The following is a 24,859-nucleotide window of genomic DNA, read 5'->3' as shown; positions in this document are numbered from 1 at the left end:
AAGAGCTGGAAGAACCCAGAAAAGATGCTGCAGAAGAGGGACATGTTTTTTTTTTCTATAAATTTATTTATTTATTATTTATTTATTTTTGGCTGCGTTGGGTCTTCGTGGCTGCGCACGGGCTTTCTCTAGTTGCAGCGAGCGGGGGCTACTCTTCGTTGTGGTGCACGGGCTTCTCATTGCGGTGGCTTCTCTTGTTGCGGAGCACGGGTTCTAGGCGCGTGGGCTTTGGTAGTTGTGGCACACAGGCTCAGTAGTTGTGGCTCGTGGGCTCTAGAGCACAGGCTCAGTAGCTGTGGCACATGGGCTTAGTTGCTCCACGGCATGTGGGATCTTCCCGGACCAGGGCTCGAACCCGAAGGACACGCATTTTTGATCATTCATTCTGGAATCCATGCATAGGGTGGGTTTGAGGGGACTAGACTGGCAGCAGGAAGACCAGTTAGGAGGCTGCTGCATTAGCTCAGGAGAGGAAACAAGGGCCCGGACTCCAATAGTATTGAGCACCTATTATGTGGCAGGCAGAGTTTTAGTGGGATGGAGATGAGAGATACTTGAGTCACACATTTAGGTAATTTCTAATTTTTCACACTGCACATACTTTGGCTTACTTTCCTATGACAGAGTCCTCGTGGAATTTCCAGGTTAAAGGTATCTTTAACAATATCTTTAAGGTACTTGGTTACCTTTTGCCAAACTGCTTTCCAGAAAGACTGTATCAATTTTCACTTTCAACAGTGAAGTGCACAAGAGCGGCTGTAAGACCTTCTTTGGCCTCCAAAAAGAAAAGCAGAGGTCAGCTTACATCCACCCCACTGCTAGGAAGGAAGACTTGCCAGAGACTGAATCTCTGCTCGGCCCCGAACAAAATGACCGTGCCCACGAAAAGGTTTCCAGGCTGTACAAACGGGGCACTAGGCTGAAGGGTATATTGCTGCGGAGCTGGGGTAGGACCAGGGAAGGGGCACTTTCTCCCTGCTCCAACCCATCTTCCTGCTGCCAATAACCTTCCCTACAGTGATTGTGTCACTCTCCTGCTCAAAAACTTTCCGTGGCTTCCCACTGCCTACAAAATAAAAGCCCAACTTTTTTTTTTTTTTAATTTATTTTTGGCTGTGTTGGGTCTTTGGTGCTGTGCGCAGGCTTTCTCTAGTTGCGGCAAGCGGGGGCTACTCTTTGTTGTGGTGCGCAGGTTTCTCATGGCGGTGGCTTCTCTTGTTGTGGAGCACGGGCTCTAGGTGCGCAGGCTTCAGTAGTTGTGGCACGTGGGCTCAGCAGTTGTGGCTTGCGGGCTCTAGAGCACAGGCTCAGTAGTTGTGGCGCACAGGCTTAGTTGCTCTGCGGCATGTGGGATCTTCCCGGGCCAGGGCTTGAACCCATGTCCCTTGCATTGGCAGGCAGATTCTTAACCACTGCGCCACCAGGGAAGCCCAAAGCCCAACTCTTTAGCATGGAAATCAAGGTTTTCCAAGAACGTGATCTTCAACACACATTTCTAGTCATTCATTTATTCATTCAACAAACATCTGAGTACCTGCTATTTGCCAGGTACTGTACAAAACAATCCTTGCTCTCATGGAACTTACACTCTAATGGGAGAGACAGATGATGCACAGGTCAATATAGATGTGCCAGGTATTTATATGTGTTATGCTCAAAATAAAGCAGAAAAATAAAGTCATGAGAGGGGGCACAATTGTAGAAAAGGTGGCCAGGGAAGGCAGGTGCAAGGAGCAGGTGCAGAGGCCAGAATGGAGCAAGGAATGAGCCACACAGACATCTGGACTCCCTCCCACTATGCTCAGACCACACCTGGGCCGGCAACTCTGCACGGGTTTGCAAGTCTGCACGCCTTCGCTGTTGGTCTTCTCTCCTGAAGATTCCCTCCTCCACCTGTTGAAACTGAACGCTTCTGTGCCCGGCTCCAATGTCACCTCTTCTGTGAAGACTTCCTCATTCCCCAAGCCAGCCCTGCTCCCAGCACTTCACTTCCATCTCCTAGTCCACACGACTGCACGCATATGGAGGCCATGTGTGGTCCTTTAGTTCCGTATCTGCAGTGCCTCGCACACAAGAACAAGAGAATCTCTGTGTTGGCACTTACAGACTCTCTGGCCTCCACACTTGCCCTCTCCAGACCACACGGAGTTGCTAAAAGGCAGGAATTGCCTTACTCAGCTTCTGGTTCACCCAGTTTGTGCAGCATTGAGTCTGATGCACCGATGTTTGCCAAGGAGGGAGGCATGTGTGCAAGTTATCAAAGAGAGCGGGCACATTACAGGCAGCAAAACATTCTTCATATCAGCACATGCAAAGGAAAATACTCTCCATCTTTTGTGCTAAGACTGGCAGTTGTCTACCCAACTCCATTCTCCCTTCCTTCTTGGCAAGCGGCAGCCCAGCTGGACCACATTTCCCAGCCTCCCTTGCAGTCAGGGAAGTCCCTGTAATTACATTCTTGCCAATGGAGTGTGAGCTGTAGGGACGTGAGTCACAGAGGACCTGGGCCTAAGGACAACAGGCTTGCCCCCTCCACCTCCTCTTTTCCCTTCCCCTGGTTGGAATCCAAGCTTCAGCCATGTGGACAATGATGTCCCGTGATGGAGCAGCACTTCCAAAGGAAGTGGATCCCAGAATGACCACAAGCAGCACAGGTGCCCCTCTCACCCGGTCTGTTCACATCAGGGAGAATCAGCGCCACTACATGAGACAGAAAAATAAATTTCTCACTCTTCAAGCTATTGTATCATTAGGCCCCTTTCATATGGCAGAATAGCTTTAACGTGAATAAACGCACTTGCCTTCACAGGGTGAGCCAAGCACCAATGGGACATAAATCTTCGTCATCGTCAAATACCTTTCTCAGTGCCTACTGGGGAAGGGTGAGTCCTAACCCCCAGACAAGCCTCTAAGGTCCAGGAGTGTCAGGAGAGGAGGCAAGGTGAAAAGGGTGTACAAGTGAGAGCAAACACTCTGTGAGGAACCAATAAGGAGGCACGAACAGGGGTGAAGAGCACTGTGGTGAGAGCAGGAAAAAGGCAGCATCAGAGCCAGTGGAGGGGACCAGAAAAACAAATCTGGTCCCCAAAGGTCTGAAAGCCTGACTCCCGCTGTTAAGAAAGGGTTAAGGGATGCAAAACCAAACGCACACCAACATTTATTCTAGCCCCTCGATGGGTCGGTCTCCTCACACTCAACCTGCTGGCTTTCATGGGGCAGAAGGTGGGGAGAACCAGAGAAACGGGGAAGAAGTTGGCCCAGGAGGTGGTGGACATAATCTCACCAATACCACTTCTCACAGAGGTACCAGGAAGCTGGTCTTCGTCAGCCTTGGGAGCCAGCCGAGATCAATGGTCCTGCCATAACTCTGGGTCTGCTACACCCAGCACCACCGCTCCTCATTCCACTTCCGGACGCTCTCAACCGTGAGCTTGGGTGCCCACCAAGTCACACCCAAACAGAAGGTACAAGGACTGAGGACAGCCACTGCCTTCCCCCAGCCCTCAGGTGCCTCAGGCATCTGCCCAACCATCCCAGGTCTACCCAGCTCACCAGGCCCCTACCTGACAGCCCCATCCCACCTTCTACGACCACCATCACATGTTCATGTTCACGCCAGGTGCTGGGCTCGGTGCTAGTAGGAAACACTGAAGACAGAGGCCCTGTGGAGAGGCAGCACAGACCAGAGGAAGGAGCTTGGGCTCTGGAGTCAAGCAGAAGAGGATTCACACTCTGACCCCACCCATTAACTGGTCCTGGGACCCTAAGCAAGCTTGAGTTCTCGAATGTGTAAAACAGAGATAATGGTGCCACCTCACAGGCTCACTGGAAGGAGAAGCTCGCCCTGTTCCTGGCACGTGGAAGGTACTCCACAAATTACTCATTTCCTTCTATTGCCCCCAAACGTCCTCTTGTTGGCATGCCACGATACATCAAATTCCTACCACTGGACCTGTCCTTCAGCATTAAGGCACTGTCGTGAAGTGTCGCTGTGGAATAAGATGTCACCTGCAAGAGGCAATTAAATGTTCTGGGCAGGCTGGCAGCCAAGCATCCAGACTGTCTGGTTGGGGCTCAGTGTTAAAGCTCCCAGTACAGACAGGAGTTGCTCTGAAGCGGCAGGTACGGCTGCAGAGCCCTGAAGGAGAAGACGCTAGAAAGAAACATGATGTGTCAAGGATGCTAAATCTTAAGATCGGGAATCTCCAGGTAGACAGAAGAGAAGCTGCTAAAGAGCTGGAAGGCAGAGCAGCTCAGGGCTGCCTCACAAGAAGAGAAAAAGGAGAAAAGCCGAAGGAAAAAGCGGGCAGGGAGATGAAAGACCTCTGAAGGAGAAAAGGAGGGAGTTACCAGGGTGGCCCCAGCCTCCCGTGGCGGCGGCCCTTCGCCGAGGCACTCAGCCATCACACCCTGGCCCCCCTCCAGATCCCTCCTCCTTGCTGCTATGTCCTGTTCCTGGTACCACGTGGCTCCTATGTGTCCATCCCCATACTCACCCCACCAGCCAGGTACATTCTAAAGAAGGAAGCCAAAAGCTTTAACCTTGCTGTTTAGAAAGGGCTTTCTGAATCTTGCCCATAAAACATGCCAGAGATCAGGAAGGAGGCAGACAGTGCCTGAGCAGCAAAGGACAAGACTGTGCATCTCGGGGGTTGTGGTCCTTGCCTGGCCACACGTGTGGGATGACTTGGGCAAGGCCTATGCCTTATCTTTGATCCTCACCACGCTGTAAGACAGGTCACCAATGCTTACCCTGGATTCGTATCCCAGGAGTGGTAACAGGAAAACTTCACCAAAGAGAAGTAGACGTGCTCATGCAGAACCAGTGGGTGGGAGACACAAAAAAGGCCTGCCCAGGATCGCTCAAGCTCATTGAATACAGACCCCCTCACAAGGCCACGGTGAGAGGCAATAAGGCAGTGCATAGGAACACACTCTGTGGAGGGCCAGGAAGGAGTTCCTCCTCATTAGCGCCATCCAAAATTAGCCTTGTTGAAGGAAAGCCTGGCCGACTGCCTGGCAGGGGTGCTGAGTGGAGCAACTCCACGCTGGGTGTGTAGCTGGACAATATCACCTTTAGGGCCTTTCCAACTCTAATTTCTGGTCAAAATGCTCTGGAGTTGAAAAGGCGATCTCATCCATGTCTTGCAATTCCAATTGGATGTCCCCTGCTCCTGCAGCCTCCTGTGTAAACCACTGATATCAACTCACTCGATGTGTGGCAGGGGCTCAAGAGCCACCCCATACCCTTCTGCATCCTGGAGCCAGCCACATGGCCACCAGAAGTCAGTGAGGCAAAGTGAAAGGCACAGGACAATCAATGCGTCCATGTAAACATCTGTAGCCCTAAAGAGCCCAGAATAGGTGCGCCCACTCCAATGTGCCCTCCCCTGAAGCCCAAACAAGTGCCAGCTTCCATGCCAGGGTCCAGAGACCTGGCCATGTGGTTGTGTGGCCCATTCCAAAGGGTGTCAGGCGCACATTCCTGCCCAGCTCCTTTTGGAAGAAACCTGAACCCAGCCCTATAGCTTGGGCTTCAGGGAGAACAGGGACCAGAACACACAGTCCAGGCTGGGTTGACCCAGGAAGTCTGGGTACTGCTGCTCATGTCAGCTCAGTTCAGAAAAAGCCCCTACCAGGCTAAGGCAGGAGAGCTTCAGCTTTTGTAGAACCAGATCCCATTGAAGTTGAAGATCCTGGGAGGTCCTGCAGTGATAGCTGGGCTCCAGAAGGCAGCCCATTCTAATTTCAGACTGTTCTCCTTTAGGAAGAGAAATCACCCTACGGGGAACAGGAAACTACCTTCCTGGAGCTCCTACCCACGAGTGCCAGCTCTAGTTTCTGAAACCACATGACAAAATCTCTAGGCAGTGCTGTTGTGTTGGTTAAAATCTCTCAGCAATTATGAGTCTGGGAGTCAGAGAGACCCATTCTAAATCTCAGGTAGACAATCTTGGGTGGGTCATTTAATCTAAGCCCCAGTTCCCTCCCTTATCAAATATAGATAATAATATTCTCCTTTTTGGATTATTGTGAGGATTAAACGAGATTGCATATGTGAAGCCCCTAGCACAGTGCCTGGCACATAGGAAGGGCTCAGTAACTGGTAACAATATCACGACAACAGTTCTTGGAGGATTTAAAGACCACGTTCCTGATCTCCCTGTGCCTTTGTGTTTTCTTGCCAAGCAGTCCCAGTTCCCCAAGACATGATTTCAAGTTCCTCAAACATCCCTTAGTTTTTCTGTCACTAGGTAGCTGTGGCCCAATGGCAGGCCTCGGGCAAAGGGACAGAAACCTGGGTTCGAATTTGGACAGCCTTCCTGGAGAGATGTTGAATCTCCAAATAAATCTCTATATCATACTGAGCACCTGTGATGAGCCAGGCATCACGCTAAGCACTGCAGATTCACCATCAACAACAGGATCCCTCCCTCCAAGAGCTTAGAGTTTAGTCCACTCCATACATTAATGGTCCATGTGCATCCATGCACCTAGGACTGAACTCAAACGCCACTTCCTTCCCCAAGGCGAGCAGAGCTCTCCACCCAGCAGCCATCATTCGCATTTGAGTCCATCATCCCTACCTGTGGAATGAAAGGTTGTGTGTCCCAGGTAAGACAAAGAAAAAGGTTAAAGGTTCATGATATTCCAAATTGGCAAGATTAGCACAGAACTTGGCACAGAGTAGGTACTTGTCCTGGGGTGGCTGAATGGAAGCTGGCAGGCCCTGGGCTTTGGTCTCTGTCCTGGCTTCCCCAGAACTCCCTCCTAAGGGTCCTTCTCTCTTCCTAGGACACTGTGGAAGGGACATCTGCTGTGGGAAGAAGGTCGGAGCAGACGTTCACCAACTAACTATGGCCCCATGGAAGCCAGAATCCAAGTGCTTGTTGGACAGCCTCGCAGCTCTGGACAGTGCCCCGGACTCGGCCTCTCTCTCCTTTCTCCTTGAAAGGGAAAATACCTCCTTACCAGGGGAGAAAAACTGAGGTGGCAACTTGCTTCTTCCAATGGCTTCCTTCGCTTCTTGGAAGGCATCAAGCTGTTTGCTGTCCAAGGGCCTTCACTCATGCAGTTCCTTCTATCTGGCTTGGGTAATCCTCCCCGCACACCTCCCCGCCTTGGATTGTACCCAGCACATAAGCACCAGGACCAGGGGCCAGCTCATGTTCACTCATCAGCAATGGGCCCTAGCAGGACTGCCTCTGCCCAAAAGCATCTTCTTCTAATTTATCTAGAGGTGTCTCATGGGCCAGCAAGTAGCCCTGGCCAAAGTGGAGTGTGGTCACATGAGACAAACGTGGCTCCCTCAGTCTCAGCCTTCAGGTGTCAGCTTAGGTATCTTTGTCAAGGAAGTGTTTTTGATCGTCCACCCCAAAATAATTCATTCCCCCTACCCCATAATTCTCTCCCAACACCCTCTTCTCCCCTTTGTCATATGCATTTTGATTATTTGGGCATAATCTGTTTCCCCACTACTCTGTGGGTTCTATGAGGGCAGGACCATACCTGTTTTGTTCAGTTGCATACCCAGGACCAAGCATGGGGCCAGGCATATACAAACTCAATGCACGCCTGAGCTTTATGAAGGTATATACTTCAGATTAGCTTTGAACTCTCCAGGACCGGGCCTCCACACTAGATATCACCTTCATTTGGCATACAACAAAGCCATCGGGTAGGCCACCCAGAGCCCCAAGAGGGTTTGGTCTAACCGAGACAAGGCAGGCAGGATGCCCCCATATAGTGTGAGCCATTCTGAGGCACCCCCAGTAAATACCTGTAGGGCCGCAGGACACAGAACGACAAGACAATACAGTCTCCTGTTGGAAAACCTCGTTTCCCAGCCTTTTTAAGCACACACCCTTTTGATAAATACAGACTTCACACACACACCCCCACCCAAAACTGTGCCATGCCCGACTTGGGAATTACTGTAACATCAGGCAAGATTTTTGCCAAACTCTACCTTTGATAGTTTATATTTTAAAAATGGTTTATTTTCCAAACCTAAGATGTGATTACGATACTGAATATGCTCTTTCAAACTACCTATATCCCCCAATCCCCAGAGATTTCGATTCAATCTCTCTCCCATTGATGATCACCACTCACAGACAAGAATAGAACACAGAGGGCCGACTGCAAAGAGCAGAAGTGTTCTAAACAGAATGTGTGGAAGAGGCAACCTCTGGGGCACATTTCTAGCACACTCAGAACAGAACGGCAACATGATCTCAGTGGGAAGAGTATCGAGTGGAAGTCAAGAGATTAGACTATTATTTCTAGTTCTGAAGTTCCTTTGTCAGGATAATGTCAAATTAAGTTCTTAAGACTAGGAGGATGCAGAAAACAAACTGATGGTTACCGGGGTTAAGGGTGGGGGGGTGGGAGAGGGATAAATTGGAAGATTGGGATTGACATATACACACTACTATATATAAAATAGATAACTAATAAGAACCTACTGTATAGCACAGGGAACTCTACTCAATACTCTCTAATGGCCTATACGGGAAAAGAATCTAAAAAAGAGTGGATATATGTATATGTATAACTGATTCACTTTGCTGTACACCTGAAACTAACACAACACTGTAAATCAATTATACTCCAATAAGAATTAAAAAAAAAAAAAAAAGACTAGGAGGCATTTTCCCATCTGTAAAATGGGACACTGGTATGGGGGAGTCCACAGCAAAGAGAAATACTATGAGCCCTGCCACCTGAAGGTCTTTCCATTGTTTGGGGTATGGAGAAAAGAGAAACAAAGCACAGCTCTGAGAAGGACACCATAAGGGTTCCTTATCTGGGCTACTTACTAGTTGCAACAGGCAACTGGGTGAAAGGTGAACTTGGAAGTTTAAGTGGGCTGAGGGGATGCCTGGCCCTGTGGCAACTCTCCTCCTCCAGTGGAAGGCAGATAGGTCGCCAAAGTTAGGAGATGGGCATGGGAGTCAGACCCACACGAGTTCTAGTCTCATTCTGCCGCTTACTCGCAGGTAATGTCAGACAACTTACATAACCTCTGGAGCCTCAGTTTCCCTCAGCTGTGAGAGGATGACTATACAACTTATGTCTCTGGGTTATTATGAAGATTAAATGTAATAAGGCATGTAAAATATTTAGCACAGCATCTGGAAAATGATAAGTGAAAATGCAGAGTATAAGCATTAGCTTTATTATTTTTATTACTATTACTGTTTCCCAGTAGGATTGCAGGCAGCTGGAAGGGGAGCCCAGAGGCATCGGGCAACCCTCTCATTCTCATTTTCTATTTATTGTCACAAATGACATGACCTCTGTGGTCAAGGACAAGAACAGCTGGGTAGGCCAGCAAAATGCACAGCTGCTGCGATTTAGGAAAAGTAATACTCCAAGGGGCCCGAGTTTGGAAAGGAGCTGGCAGGAGAATACAAAGTCTGGCTTGGGCTGGGAGGAGCAGAGGCTCTGTAGGAGGGAAACAGACAGAAACAGCCAAAGGGGCTGGAGGGGGAAAAAGAGAAAGCACCGGGGAAAGACCCAAACCAAAGACAGGAGGGCACAGGAAGCCGGCCTTCCCAGAGACAGGAAGCTGCAGGTGAGCCAGAAGGAAGCCAGGAAGCACAGGATGTGGGCAGCAGGGGAAAGCCGGGCCAAATCCTGAGGGAGGGGTGGCTGGGGAAAACGAAGCAGGCTATCAGGCTGCCGGATGCTACTAAATGGAGCAAGGTGGGGACAGAATGGGAAGGAGGGCCACACGCTCTCCCCTCACTGACCTTGGGTCCCCTCCTCAAGCCTCTGTTCCCCCAACTCTGCAGGCCCCGGGATTTCACCAGTACTCCTGTCACTGCCACCATCTATTGTCCCCACCTGGGTCCTCCTCCCTAGGCCGGTGGCAAAACAGGATGCAGGTTTCATCATTTCCCCTTTTCCTGGGAACTTTGAAACAAGTGCTCCGTGGTTTTCTCTGTAGGGAACAGGCCAAGGAGGCCCACGCGGGGGAGAAATCACCTTCCAGCTCCACTCTGAAATGTACATGGTTCAGCCTGCCCACATCCGGCCCTTCCCCAACTGCCTCTTCTCCTTCTCCCGGAGGGAGAGCTCAGCCTCAGTCGGCCCACTGGGCTCCACACACACACAGCACCCATCAGGAGAATGCTGGAAGTTGGTGAGGGGTGACTAATCTTAGACCTAATCGGCCATCCAGGTACCCCCAGGCTCAAGTTCCAGAAGGGTGCTGATCTCAACATGACCCCAGGTAACATGGAGTTGGCAGCGACGTCATCCGGGAGTCGGGGGTGGCTACGGGAAGGAAGGCTCCCTGACCCTGCAGAGGGGGTCACCATGCAGGCCGGCACACCAGCAGCCACAGTTAACAAGGCTGCCCGCATCTGTACAAGCTTTTCCTGTGCACAAAGCATCGTCATGTATGTGACCTTTGACCTTCCTCACATCGCTAGGAGGAAGACTGGGCAGATATTGTTCCCATTTTGAAGATGAGGAAGCTGAGCGACTTGGGCAGGATCACAGTTCCTGAGAAGCAGAGCTGGTGGGCCCAGGACCCATTCTCCAGAAGTCTCCTTCCTTTAGCCTGGGACTTCCCTTTCCCTGTTAACTGTGCTCAGTTCTCCCAACATAAAACAACAAGCACTCCAGCAGCCCGCTGCTCTGTAAGGCTAACGATCTCTCTCCTTAGACTCTCCTTAGACAAGCCTCCCTTCCCCAAGTTCCCAGTGTCGCCAGGCCCTCCCCAATGCTCCCACCCCTCCCCCCACGCCTCTGGCCCTCCTTCTGCTTCCGCCAACCTGTCACCCAATCCTGTGGATTCTTTCTTCAAAGGGACTTCCACTCCCAACATGTCAGGGCAGACCTTTCCCCTCCTCCCCCTAGTTGGCCTGGCAGTCTTCAGCCCTGCTCCATCCTTTCCCTAGCCATCCTTCTCAGCCTCTGAGTCCAGGGTACCCTTTCAAGTCCCCGGCAGCGCCCTGGCCACGCCCTGGCCACACGTTCCCAGTGGCTCCCCATCCCCTCCACACCCCTGGCCCACAGCTCAGCTCTCAAGGTGCCTTTCAGGCCTTGCCTCTTACTGTCCCCTCCCCGAAGCACGCACCGGCCCCCCAGCTCCTCCCTGCACCCTTGCTTCAGTTCAGGCTGGTCCCCCTTCCTGAGCCCCCTCCTCTCTTCCATCTTCAAGGCTCCCCTCTCCTCTGTCCACAAGCATTCCCCCTGACTGCAGGAGGAATGAGGAGACCATTTCTTAACACCTGCCCTGCCCAGAGTCCTGAAAGGGGCAGCCCAGCATCCTGCAGGATCAGGCGCCCACCTGCTGCCTGTACCTGGGTGGTCCCTGGCCACAGAGTAGCCAATCTACTCGCTGCCAGGACTTGGCACTGGTGTGCTCAGTCACGGAGCAAGCCGATGAGTAAGAAGAGAAGGCTGGGTCTACAGAGGGGGAAGCCAGGAGCAGACGCTCAGACACAAGCAGAGAGGCCAAAAGCCCCCAAAAGACAGAGCCGCCTCCATTCCTGACTGCTCTTCAGGCCCAGCTCCCATGAGGCCGGCTGCCTCGCTGTAATCCTGCCAACAAACCCTTTCCCTCTGAGCTAACGCGGAGGGGCCCCTGCTCGGTGGGGAACACTGCCAACACCAGCCCGGGGAGCCCCGTCGCCTCCATCTGACAGCCCCAACTGGAGGGGCCGTGTACTCGGCAACAAGCAGGCTCTGCCAAGGGTCACTTCTTTTCTTGTCTCCCTGTGTGCCTAGTAAGCGCTCCTCTTACACCTGCTCCTGCCCTGGGACTGGAGCTCCTCACTGAGGGCTGGAGGAGCAGACAGCTTTGGAGCTGTCTGTGCGGCTCACAAGTGCCCCTCTTCTGGAGCTGCCCCCCATCCGCACAGGGTCAGAAGTGGCCCCCACAAGACAGGTTTTGCTGCATGTGACCCCATCCCCTGGCTGGAGCTGAGTGGACCAAGCTGGGCCAATTGGACACACTGCTCTGGGAGTCTGGACTTTGGGCTGGGAGAGCTAAGCCCCCCTGAGTGTGGCTGGAGCTGCAGCAGGAACACTTGGGCCGTGTGGGCTGAAGGAGGAGGAAGCCCGGCTGCAGAGACAGGAGGAAGCCCGAGGAGAAGCTGAGTTGAGGGAAAGAGAGAGAATCTAACAAGGTTTTTCCAATCCCTGCTTAAGTCCAGGCAGCAATCTTGCCATGGGGTCCTGCGCACCCCCTGAAACCCTGTAATTAGTCACCTTTTGTGCTTAAGCTAGATTCAGCTGGTTTCTGTTAACTCGAAATCAAGGGGTCCTAACAAAGCTGGGATCTCCCTTATGCTTCTCCAGGAATACAAAGCAGGTGCCTGACAAACAAACTTGCTGAATGAAGAAAACTGGCCCCAGATCCTGGCTTTCTGATTTCTGCCAAAGGTACCACCATGCTCTACAAATACTCCACATATCAAGTATGTAACTCAGCCCCAGGCAACTTAAGTTAAATGCATTTTCCTTGCCTGAAGTGCATTATATCCTCATTTTCATCTCATCTTTGGGACAAACCAGCACTCAAAGGAAAGGCAAGCGGGAGCAGGCCAGAGAAAAACAGCCCATGGCAGTGCGGGCCAGCATGTCCAACTGGATCTGCAAACTGTGCTCCCCTGGGCTGCCCCCACTACAGAAACCTCTGCCCTGAGATTTCTGTCCCTGTACCATTCTCCCCTCCCCCAAGATGACCATCAAAGTCTCCAAGAGATCACAAAGTTTCCACCCCTATTGATGGGTCATTTATGCCAGAGGCCATCGCAAGGCCAGACCATGAATCCTAAGGCTAGAAGAAGAAAACCTCAGAGGTTGTCTCACCTAGTGGTTTTCAAATTGTGCACTCTGTGGGACCCTGAGACTTCAATGGAACCTCTTGGGGCTCCAGTCTCCCCAGCCTCAACCAGTGGCGCGCCCATTTGGTTGTATATATCAGGCTACCTTGTGAGCTTGCATCTGAAAGGGTTCCAGTGGCTTAAAACAATAGTACAAAACTCCTGTTCCAGAACAACTCCTTTATCATTCAGATAAGGAGCCAGAGATTCATAGGCATAAGGCCACACAGGTGCCAAGTGGCTGAGCTGGAAGAGAACTCTGGGCTCTGAACTCTCCTTGCTGCCCCTTTCCCTAGGCAGCTCCTTTAAAGGCTCTCTTGGAACTGGGAGGGGTCAGAACCCCGGTCCTGTGTGGGTGAGCACCGGCTGGGGAACACAGAGAGAGCGCTGAAGATACAACGAAGAGCCCACCTGACGGGCGCTGAGTCCCAGGTGACCCTGTCTGCATCGGCTGAAGGGCAATGCTAAGTGGTCCGAACAATATGGAGATGTCCTGATGCTAGTCCTCCGCTATATATAGTTTCTCCCCTGCAATGACCTCAGGCAGCAGCACAGCTTTGTGGTGTGGCAAAATCGGCTGTGTGGCCCCAACTCCAGGGGAGAAGAACTCTGCTGGAGAAACCGGATGGTAAGTAAGAAAGGGAGGAGTCCGTGGGATGGGAGTGTGTCGGGGGAAGCGAGCTTTTGAGACGACTCAGGACAAATTCTTTCCCTTGACCCCCTGGGCAGCAGCAGTGAGGAGTAAACCTGAGACTCTTCTGCAGTGGGTGATGAAATCTGAGTCCCAGCTCTGGGTGGAGGAGCCCCTGCTTCCTCACAGGCTCCGGTCCCATCTGCTCACGGATGTTGGGTGCCTCTTCCTGAAGCACTTCATTCATTGCACTCCATGTGTAAGGAACCAGCAGAGGCTCGCTCTGACCTACGCTCCCCATTTGCTATTCGAGACCTTCCCTTAACCTTAGTGTACACAGCCAATTTGATTCTACTGCCTAAAAAATAAAAAAAAAAGAAAGGCTAGAAGAACAAACACCAAACGGGAATGGAGACTCTCTCTGGGTGGTGGGAATATGAAGGAGATTTTCTTCTTTGGGCTTTCTGGTATTGCTCACATTTTTTACATAAACACAGACTGCTTTTACAATAAAGAAAATCGTATTACTTGCTTCTCTCCAACTGCACCCCTTACTCAAATCACTAACCCTTCTGTAAACTCTCCTCACTTACCCTGAATATCTGCCCTATCCAACCTCAATTCTTTCTCAAGTGTCTACACGTTGCCTTTGTCTCTACCTGTCTACACCGCATGATTCAGCACTTGTCTACACATTATCTTGCTTGAAACTGTATCACACTTCTATTTGTCTTTGCTCCTTCCCCCAGATAGACTGTAAGCCATCATGGATGATGAGACATACATGTATAATATGCGTACACAGGAATGAGGCAGGATGTATAGAAAAGACACAGGAAATGGAGTCAGATTCCCTGGGTCAGGTACCAGCTCCACTTCTGACTCCACAGGACAGACCACAGACCAGGGGCTTGACCTTTCTGAACCAGTTCCTCCAGCCGAATTCCTTATTAATGCCAATTCTCTTCTAAAAGGTAAGGGTGGATTCTGAGCAGCCCCACAGCTTTTGGATCATTTCACCTCTAAAAACTGAGGCCCCAGGCCCAGCCTACAAAAGGGGTCCCCATCAATCCATATCCAAACCAGCATCGGGTGGTGAGCCAGACACATGCAGAACAGGGCCCATAGGCTGAAGTCTCTCCTTAGGTATTTCCCCTGGGCCTAGGCCCTTGGCATAGATGAATGCCCAAGGAGTGGTGCTGTCAACAGTAGCAGACTGAGCATCTCTGTCCGGGGCTGCAGGAAAACGTGCTTAATGGCCAAGAATGGACCAAACATCCAGGCCCTGGATCTTCCATGGGACATATGTCAAAGCAGGGCAGAGCTAGGCTCAGCTTCAGGTAGGAGGGGTCAGCTACAGATTAAAGGGTCCAGTGTAGCTTTCCTTCTGCCTATGGACTCCAAAGACTAGCCCATTCTGCTCCTCAGGGAGCGGGACCAAATAACAGCGCATACAGCATGTTTCAAAAAATAATTTGGGGCCTTATAAAAAGCCATAATAGCAGCAAGTTTCCAGTCAAATAAGGCCTCCCTTGTCCTCGCCAGCCAGCCCTGCATTGGGCCACAAACAGGAATATCACACTGGGCCAGACCCGGATGACCTCTGGGTTCCATGAACCTGATGTGAGAGCCCAGAGGGAAGAAGGGCAAATAGCAAACGGAGAAGTAAACCTGGGGCATAAACACAGCCGTACAGAGCACTGCCAGCTCGCCGGGGACTGTCCCCTCAGCTCACCCTGCAACCTTGGAGCTGTATGTCATGAATCTGCACACCTGGGTGTGCCCACATGGAAATAGGTTTGGAATAAATAAAAACAGATCACAGAAGCTCAGTATTATTCAGCCCACCACACCGTGAGCTCCTTGAGGAAAGGAACTGACTCTTCACGCTGCGCCCTGTGCTAACACCATGGCCGGGACAAGGCAGTTACGGTGAATATTTAGAGGCAGTTTCCCATAGCGGTTAAGATACAGGCCCCTGGGGTACAACTACTAGGATTCAAACAGCAGTTCTCCCACTTTCGTGGACAAGGGTCTTAACCTCCCTAAGCCTCAGCTTCCTCATCTGTAAAGTGGAGGTAATTATGCCTACCTCCTGGGGCTGACGTGAACACTGAAGACAGTGATGTCAAACACGTAGTAGGGTGCCTAATGCACGTGGTAATCACCACGTAAACGGGACTGATTCGGGGTGATGATTCCTGGAGCTGCTGTGAGGGTTCTTGAAAGGAAATGCTCCGGCCACATGACAGTCTATTTTGGGGGAACAGAGCGCATTGCATAAGTGAAAAAAATCAATGCCATGTGTGATATCCCATGTTACAGAGGACAGTGTGGTCTGTTTAGCAGACACTGCAGTAGGGGTATGTGGGGAGAGGTGGAAGGAGGGACAAACCCATGAAGGCTGTCGCAAAGTGCACTTTCTAACATACTTGGGATACATAGTGCAAGAACTGGCAGAAGCAGACTATTTGATAGTCATGGGTGGCAATGACGTCAGTAAACCAGCTATACCTGTTTAGGGCCCAGTGAGCCCTCAGTTGAAACTGACAGTGAGGCAGGTGTTTCATGGAAGGAACGCAGGGCTGAAAATTGAAAACAGTAATCTGGGATCCGAAATCTTCCATTTCTCACCATGTGACCCTGGGCGCAATAGTTAGTATCACGGAGCCTCTCCCCTAATTTGAAGACAACATCATTCGCAGTGAATTAACAGGAGGATTAGAGGAGATGAGTATGAAGTACCTACTGCAGGGCCTGCCACACAGTTGGTACTCAATAAACAGCAGTATATAATAACTATAAAACAACTGTTTTTGAATCCAGTTGCAGGGGGTTGTGTATCAAGTGTGGAAAAGTGGCCCTGCTGTGGATGTTTATCACTGCTTTCTTGGAAGTTCATGGAGGAGGTGCCAGGTTCCAGGAAGGTAGCCCCAGCAGACCCAGACACGTTCTGCCAAGCTGAGGATGAGCACACTGAGGGCACTGCCAAGCCCTGACCTACCAGGCAAGAAGTGTTTGCATCTGTTCCAAGAGAGCCCAGAAAAGTAGCTACTAGTTGTTGCTGGAATCGGCAAGAATATGCGGGACATTGCAAGAGATCTGTAACTAACAAGAGTTGAAGTTCTCAAGTTTTTGTGAATGATTCACATTTTTTAAAAAATGAAGCTAGGTTCAAGGCTATCTCTGCAATAATATCACTCTTGTGCAACTTGCTTCCCGTTTGCTTTCCTGAATGAGTGGAGTTACAAGAATGGTATATAGCCAGGGTACAGAGCAGAAGCTAGGTCTTGTATATGAACTTCACTGGCCATATATCTCAACTTGGGGGGAAGAAGAAGGCTGGGGACAGCTGGCTTAAATACAGTGCCAAGCATGCTGATAATAATGAAAAAAAAATAACTACTATTTACTGAATATTTTAATATGCCCCAGGCACCGGTCTAAGGATTTATGTGCTTTGACTCATTTCATCCTCAAGACAACCCTATGAGTAGATACTATTACCTCCATTTTACAGGTGAGGAAGGTGAAGCCCCCGAATCCAAAACAACTTGCCCAGATCACACGGCTAATGAGCTGGAGGAGCTAGGATAAAAAAATGCAAATGGATACTAAGTGAATAAAATATTTGTCATAATTGTCATAATTACCTGTTACCAAAAGAAAAACTCTATCTTATAAACCTCCTCTTTGAAAGACCTCAGATTTTGCAAATCAAAAGAAATTCAGGGTCGGCCCTTGCTATACACTCTGAGTGCAGGGGAAGGGCCAGAGGGTGGCCAGAGTCGGACTTTCCAGGTCAAGGTAAGGGAGGCTACGCTCTGCTCTTCCCAATACTCTGAGTTGAACAAGAGTCAGTAGAATACAAGTCCCCAAAGAAACAACGAACTTAGCCTAGGTTACTGTCATTAATGGCCCACTGCCATCATTTGTTAAGCATCTGCCGTTTGTGAGCACTGCACTGATCACTTCACACAAATCATCACATTTAATCCCTGAATACCTGAAGTGGTCTACTCTTGTCTCTATTTCACAGATGCAGAAACTGAGGCTCTGACCTGAGGCTTTCTCACCACGATGAGAAAGCAGAGGAACCATTGCCTCCCATGGCTTCTGCCTAACTTACTTGTCAACAACCTTGGGCAGCTCTTAACATCCTAAGTCTCAGTATCCTCACTGGTAAAACAGGAAAAATGATTCCTGCCCTGATCACCTAACAGGATGGTTGTGGGGATCAAATGATACATAATATTTGAGAAAGCACTTTGAAAATGAACATAGCAAGGGATCGTTAGTCTTATTAATTACAAAGAATGACACCTGATCCTGCAAGCACTTTGCTAATGTGACACTGTTGTCTTTTTTCCCTTGGGAATTTGGGGATAATTCAAAGTCTGCAGAGCCAAGGCGCTCTTTTCTTCAAGTCCCTGGCATCTGGGCATTGGGCAGTGGAGGTTCCTTCCAGGAGAAGAGGGAGGAAACAACGCTGTTTGCATTCTGCTGGTGTTCCTCTTCAAGAACAATTTGGCTGAGATCCTAGTGCTTCCACCACACTCAGCCCTCAAACATGCAATGCACATTTACTGAGCACCTACTATGTGCCAAAGTGCCAAGTACTAGATGCATAATGATGGACTCATGGGACCCCGAGATATAGTCTGGGGGCGAGGAAATGAGAGGAGGAGGAGACAGCAATGGGAAGGGAGCGGAGTGACTCCGGTCCTTGCAGCTTTGCAGACTTCACAGCCACCTCCTGATTCTTCTCATGGGGATGGGGGGAGGCAGCACAATGGAATGAGCTCAGAGCGCTGAAATTCGAGTCAAAGTATTAAAGTGAGTCCCAGATCTGCCTCCGCTCAGCCTGTGACCACCAGAAATCAATTTACTTTCCCCTATGTAAATTGGGTAGGAATGTTCCCATAAGGCAAAATGAGGAGAATCAAAAGAGATGATTGACTGAACAAGGTGAGCAGGGTGCCTGAAGGTACTCAATAATAAACTCTTGTTTAAACAAAACAAAAAAACCCTGTGCTCTCTTCCTCCCATTCCTGGGAAGGTAAACTATACAGGGGCCAAAAGCTCAGGCTCTGAGATCAGGCCCTGCTGTTTACAAGCTGCATGGCCTTAGAGAGGAGACATTACCTTTCTAAGGCTCAATTTCTTCCTCTGTGAAAAGGTGATAATAGTATCCACCCATAGGATGGATGTGAAGATTAACCAAGAGACTGCACAGGAGGCTCCTGGCACATGGTACACACCCAGCAAAGGTGAGCTGTTGCTAATTGCATCTCTACAAGCCCTTAAAAACAACAAAATTCCAAGTCCACAGGCTCGCCTCTAAGATCCAGGCTGCCTGGTAACTGGCTGGCTGCCTAGGTTTGGGCTCTGGTGCCAGCTTCCCAGAGGAGACAGGCACAAATGAGGAGCCATTCCCGTCCCCCTACTCCCCCCACCCCATACCCTGCAGAAGGTGCGCCAGCCCTTTTCCTGACAGGTTCCCCTCTCCGAGGGCAATAAGGGACACAAGTTGAGGGCCTGGGGCTGGTCAGAGGTGTGAGGGCACACTAAGCTTGGTCCCCCTTCCCTGTGGGCTCAGAAAGCAGGGAGATCTTGTCCCCAACAGCTTAGAGAGAAGCACATGGCCTGGAGCAGCGGACAAGCTCACCAGGATGCCATGTCGTTATAATACTCCCTGCCTTTTACCCATCCCAAGTGCTCCCACCTGAACCATAGTCCTGCATCTCTTGTGCAAAAGGGAGCGCTCAATATGAGTAAGACAGCATTAATGTTCTTTGGGAGCCACATGAATTGTAACAACAAAGAACTGCTTTGCTTAACTGGAAGCCACTGTCCATCCATCCCAGCCATCGACCACATTATTAGAAACCCAGAAGCAAGCCAGATTCTGACTGATCAGAAAAGATGTCACAGAATCTACCTGCCCAAACTCCTGTACTTCCCTCTCTGGAGGGCCCCTCGGGCTTCACTTTGAGCCCATTTACTCTCTCTCCAGGTACAAGTCTAACAATCTCAGCCATATGTTCCCCCAGGAAACTGGAGGGGCTGCTATTTGAGCCTGGTAGTCAGGATCTCAAGAAGTGACCACTATGATGAGATGCCACTGCACACCCATTGGGATGGCTATTATCAAGAAGACAGAAAATAACAAATATTGGTTAGGATGTGGAGAAATGGGAACCCTTGTGCATTGTTGGTGGGAATGTAAAATGGTGCAGCCGCTGAGGAAAACAGTATGGCGGTTCCTCAAAAAATTAAACACAGAATTAACATATCATCCAGCAATCCCACTTCTAGACATACACATAAAAGAACTGAAAGCAGGGACTCGAACAGATATTTGTACACCCATGTTCACAGGAGCATTATTCACAAAAACCAAAAGGTGGAAGCAACCCAAGTGTCCGTCAACAGACGAATGGATAAGCAAAACGTGGTATAGACATACAATAGAATTCACCCCTAAAAAGCAAGGCAAGTGACACATGTACAACGTGGATGAACCTTGAAGATATTATGCTAAGTGAAATAAACCTGACACAAAACGACTAATATTGCCTGATTCCACTTCTATGTGGTACTCGGAGTAGTCAAATTCATAGAGACAGAAAGTAGAATGGTGGTTGCCAGGGGCTGGGGAAGGGGAGAATGGGGAGTCTGTGTTTAATAGGTACAGATTTTTAGCTGGAAAGATGAAAAAGTTGTGAAGATGAATGGTGGTGATGGCTGCACAACAATGTGAATATACTTAATGCTACAGAACTGTACACTTAAAAGTTGTTAAAATGGTATATTTTATCTTGTGTATATATTTAACCACAAGTTTTTTAATGAGGAAAAAAAAAGTGACACTGACTACCAGGGAGAAGACAGAGCAACAATTATAGGTGGAAACGTGAACCCCAGAAGCACAGCAGCTGGGAACCATTTAGTTTGGGACCCAATGCCCTACATTCTGAAAAGCCTGGGGGCCTCACACTGTCGTGAGTACAGTAACTGATCAGGCAGGACCCGCTATTCTCATTCAGAGCCCAGAACAGGGTTCAAGAGCCTACCCACACCAATACTGCTTGGGACCTCGAGGCAGGCCACTGTGTTATGGGCTCTTCCTCAGCAATTTACCTGCCACCTGCCACCAGTTCACCCCCGCCTTCTTTCAGAAATAAAGGCTTTTGAGAGAAAGAGGCTTTTGTGGTCCCCATCTCCACCAAGCAGGGCTTTGTACATACAGGTCCAAACTCAACACCCCCCAAGTTGCAAAGAGGAGGTTATTCATGCTCAGTATACTTTGCTGGGAAGCATATCATCCGTTTCAGAAAGATTCCCATCCAAAAATAGTTTTTAAACATTTCTTTTATAGTTTTGCTCTTTAAAAAAGAGTAAGCTTCAATGATCTGGGGAAAATCACTGGCTATGGTTTTTGTGTGTAAAAATCCTCTACCTTTGAATAATGGGAACTTCATAAGTTCACAAAGTCTCTTTTCATCCGGGATCGCACTTGATTCTTACAATCTCTCTGGGAGGTGAGCAGGGCAGCAGTCATCCCATTGTACAAATGGGGAAACTGAGGCTCAAAGAGATCAAGAGGTCTGTCCAAAGTTGCACACACAACTAGGAAGGAGCAGAGAACCAAGGCCTTATTCCCCATCAATGGCAGATGACACTCTGGATTGGGACCTCATATTTGAGCAGACCATTAAACCATGAAAGTAATTTTAAAAACAATGTTAGTTTATTTTATCCCTACAACATCTCTCTGAAGTACACTGGAAATATCATCTTTTTTTTTTTTTAAGAGATGATTAACTGAGCAAACAAATGACTTGCCCAAGATCACCATTCAAGAAAGTGGCAAAGAGACCACACCCCCTCCCTTTTGAATACGCTCAACCTTGACCACAATTTCTTGACCTTAGCATACTCAAAACTTAAAGGAGCTTATGCAGTTTTTATATAGGTTGCACCATATTTCTGTGAACTTGGCAGGGAGTAGACATACCTTTATTCTCTTTTTAATAGCTGGAAAAGAAAAAGAGGTTAAAGAAATCTTTAAGTTCCTTTTCAGCTCTAAAATTCTATGATTCTAAAAATTCCCCAGCAAGTCAATTCGATGGGTAGAGAGGCCTGGAATCCACATCACCTGCCTTCCTGCCTCACACTCTATCAAACCACCCCACACCCACCTCTTGAGTTAATGACCACAAATACCATGTGTGCCTGGGAGAAGGGTCCACTCTTACATAGTTGCACACGTAAAATAACAAGAAAGTGCTAACTGCTTGGTTGGGACCCTAGTAAGGGGCTTCACTCTGTTCTCCTGCTTCAGCCCCAGCATCTCCTAGCAAGAGGCTCCCAAACCACGGGAAATTACATCCCAGGTATTTGAGACCTTACCCAGGCCTGGGGCGAGAGAGAAGCCAGTCCCAGGAACAGAATACCACTTTGAGGTTGCAGTTAAATCCGTCCATTAGGATACATCCATCCACCTAAGACGAGACAGCAATCAGGGCTGCTCATTCCTGCTCTTCTACAGACTTTACCCACTCTGTTCTACACACTAGCTTCATCCACAAATATTTATTATGCATTTACTACATGCCAGGTGCTGCTCTAGGTGCCATGGAACGAACAAATAAAAATCTCAGGTCACACGTAGTAGGGGAGATAGCCAATGTCAGGTGGTGGTGAGTGCCAGGGAGAAAAATAAAATAGGGAAAAGTTGGTAGATAATGCTGAGAGGAGGTAGTGGAAGGAAGAGGATCAGTTTTAAAAAGGACGGCCTGGGAGGCCTTGACTGACAAGAAGGGAGGAGCCTTGGAGGAGGAGAGGGAGGGATCCATTCAGATTTCAGGGGGTGGAACAGGGGATGAAGAACAAGAGATGGCTGAGGAAAGGCAAGGTGGTGAAAATCCTATCGTGTCTTGTAGGCCAACACAAAGACTCTGAATGAGACGGGGAGCAAAGGAGTAACAAAGTCTGACTTACAGTTTACAGCATCTCTCTGGCTGCTGTGATGAAAATAGTCTGTCGGGAGACAAGGGAGGAAGCAGGAAGGTCAGTTAAAAGGCCGATAGTAGCTTAAACCAGGGTGAAAGTGGTGAAGATGGTGAGAGTCAGGTTCTGGATACATTCAAGGCAAAGACAACAGGATCTATTGATTAAGTGGAGGTGGGATTGAAAGGGAGAAGTCAGGGATGATATTAGAGTTTTGGGGGCCTGAGCAACTGGAAGGATGAAATCACCATTAGCTGACTTTGGGAGGACAGGGGGTGGGGTGGGCCTTCATTCTGTTTTGGAAATGTTAAACTGAGAAGCCTTTTAGACATTAGGTGTGTTGAGCAGGCAGCAAAATATACAAGGCTGGAGTTGGAGAAACTGGGCTGAAATTATACATGTGGGAGTCACCAGCATATATAATAATACAAAATTGTATGTATTATCATACAAGATTTCTATGTATGATCACACACACTTTGTATGTTTACTGTCTGCGCCCCCCCCAAAACTATAAGCTCCATGTGGCTAAGGACCCTGTCTGTTCACAGCCAGCAACGTGCCTGGCGCTCAGTAAATATTTACTGAGCAAATGGAGAAGTTGCCCAATTACTCCCTCAAGAATAGCCACAGCAGCCCACACAATGAGAAGTAGGTTCTCTTGCAACCACAGGGCCAAGCCCAGCCAGCCCAAAGCAGGGCCCTGGGTCTGTCCACCCCTAGCTTGAGATTCCAGAACGTAAGTGGATATGCTTGGCACATCACAGATAGCTGGGTTTCAGCCCTGCCACATTCTCAAAGGGTGGAACTGGGCAAGACACCTGCCTGTTCTACCACCTCTATTTCTCCCTGGGATGGGCAGGGGAGGGGCTGCCTCACCCACTTCATGGGCAGAGATATCGGATCTATCCAGGGTATATGCATGGGTTGGTGGGAGCCCCCCAAAGGAGTAATTCCCCACGTATTCTCTGGAGCATGCAAAGACCACCCAGCACCTGAAGGGGAGAACTCAGACCTACTGAGAATGTATTAAGAGTAATAGGTTAAAAAAAAAAGAGTGACAACCACAAATCTTGATGAGATGAGAGTACCGCCTAATCCTTCTAGCTCTTGGAAGACTCCCTGATCGGTAGGCCTTGTGTCTCTGCTTCACCCATCAAGTGACTAGGAAGACAGAACTAAGGCCAAAGAGTGACATAAGAATGCATAAGATTTCAGCTCATTAACTTTCCAGTGTAGAACAGCTGCCTTTGTGAAGATAAAAACAGCTCTAATGATCTGGTACAGCCCCCTCCCTTTCTGAGATATTGCAAGTGTGACCCAGAGAGGGTTAATGACTTGCCCAGGGTTACCCAGCTGCAGGCCTAGACCTAGAAGTCAGGTTTTAGCTCTCTGTTGAGGGTTTCTTCCCACTATGGCGGTGGCGAAGGAAAGATAAGAGTTACGAAGGAAAGATAAGAGTTATGGTGGGAGGCAGGGGGCGTTTTAGGCATTAGTCTTACAACATGAAACTATGTCCTTGTCAAAGGGTAAATTGCAGATGTCACAGGAATGCCAGGTGCACGCTGTGAAGTTAAGAAAGAGTCCGTCCCGGGCTTCCCTGGTGGCGCAGTGGTTAAGAATCCGCCTGCCAATGCAGGGGACATGGGTTCGAGTCCTGGTCCAGGAAGATCCCACATGCTGTGGAGCAACTAAGCCCGAGCGCCACAACTACTAAGCCTGTGCTCTAGAGCCCGTGAGACACAACTACTGAGCCTGCGTGCTGCAACTACCGAAGCCCGTGTGCCTAGAGCCTGTGCTCTGCAACAAGAGAAGCCACCGCAATGGGAAGCCTGTGCACTGCAATGAAGAGCAGCCCCCGCTCGCTGCAACCAGAGAAAGCCCGCATGCAGCCATGATGACCCAACGCAGCCAAAAATAAATAAATAAATAAATAAATAAATAAATAACTTAAAAGGTAAAAAAAAAAAGAAAGAGTCCGTCCCTTATACCAAACTTGTCATCCTCCAGAGTTCCCCTTGGCTTTGGACTGTATGAATAAAGCTATTCATAGTAGGACCCACAGAAGTGAAATAGAGATACACTAGCAGATTTTTTTTTAAATGCAGATATATACCTCAGTAAAACATTTAGGTGAAAATTTTATTTATTTATTTAATTTATTTTTAAATTTATTTATTTATTTTTTTGGCTGCGCCACATGGCTTGTGGAATCTTAGTTCCCCGACCAGGGACTGAACCCAGGCCACGGTAGCGAATGAGCCAAGTCCTAATCACTGGACTGCCAGGGAATTCCCGTGTAAGCCTTTTAAAATCAACAAATATTGAGTGCTTCCTCTGTACAAGTCATTGTGCTAAGCACCTAGTG

The 24,859-nt window shown here is 49.2% G+C and overlaps 1 protein-coding gene across 10 annotated transcripts in view; it reads right to left on the bottom strand.

The window, feature by feature from the left end:
- The window catches only part of UBTD1 (ubiquitin domain containing 1), a 51,423-nt gene that overhangs the window by 23,555 nt on the left and 3,009 nt on the right, over nucleotides 1-24,859 (bottom strand). For 3 of the 10 annotated variants that reach the window (XM_082406577.1, XM_082406587.1, XM_082406588.1), the window contains one exon: nucleotides 22,483-22,521. The exons of 4 other annotated variants lie outside the window; for them this stretch is intronic. In XM_082406577.1, coding sequence (XP_082262703.1) covers nucleotides 22,483-22,521 — 39 coding nt within the window. Of the gene's footprint in view, nucleotides 1-21,496; nucleotides 21,517-21,891; nucleotides 21,981-22,482; nucleotides 22,522-24,859 lie in introns of those variants that run through there. 3 more of the 10 variants (XM_082406583.1, XM_082406580.1, XM_082406582.1) reach the window with 2 other exon arrangements.

This window comes from Balaenoptera borealis (assembly GCF_965194805.1).
Source record: "Balaenoptera borealis genome assembly, chromosome: 10".
Taxonomy (NCBI): Eukaryota; Metazoa; Chordata; class Mammalia; order Artiodactyla; family Balaenopteridae; genus Balaenoptera; species Balaenoptera borealis.
This window is presented reverse-complemented; position numbering and strand designations above follow the sequence as displayed.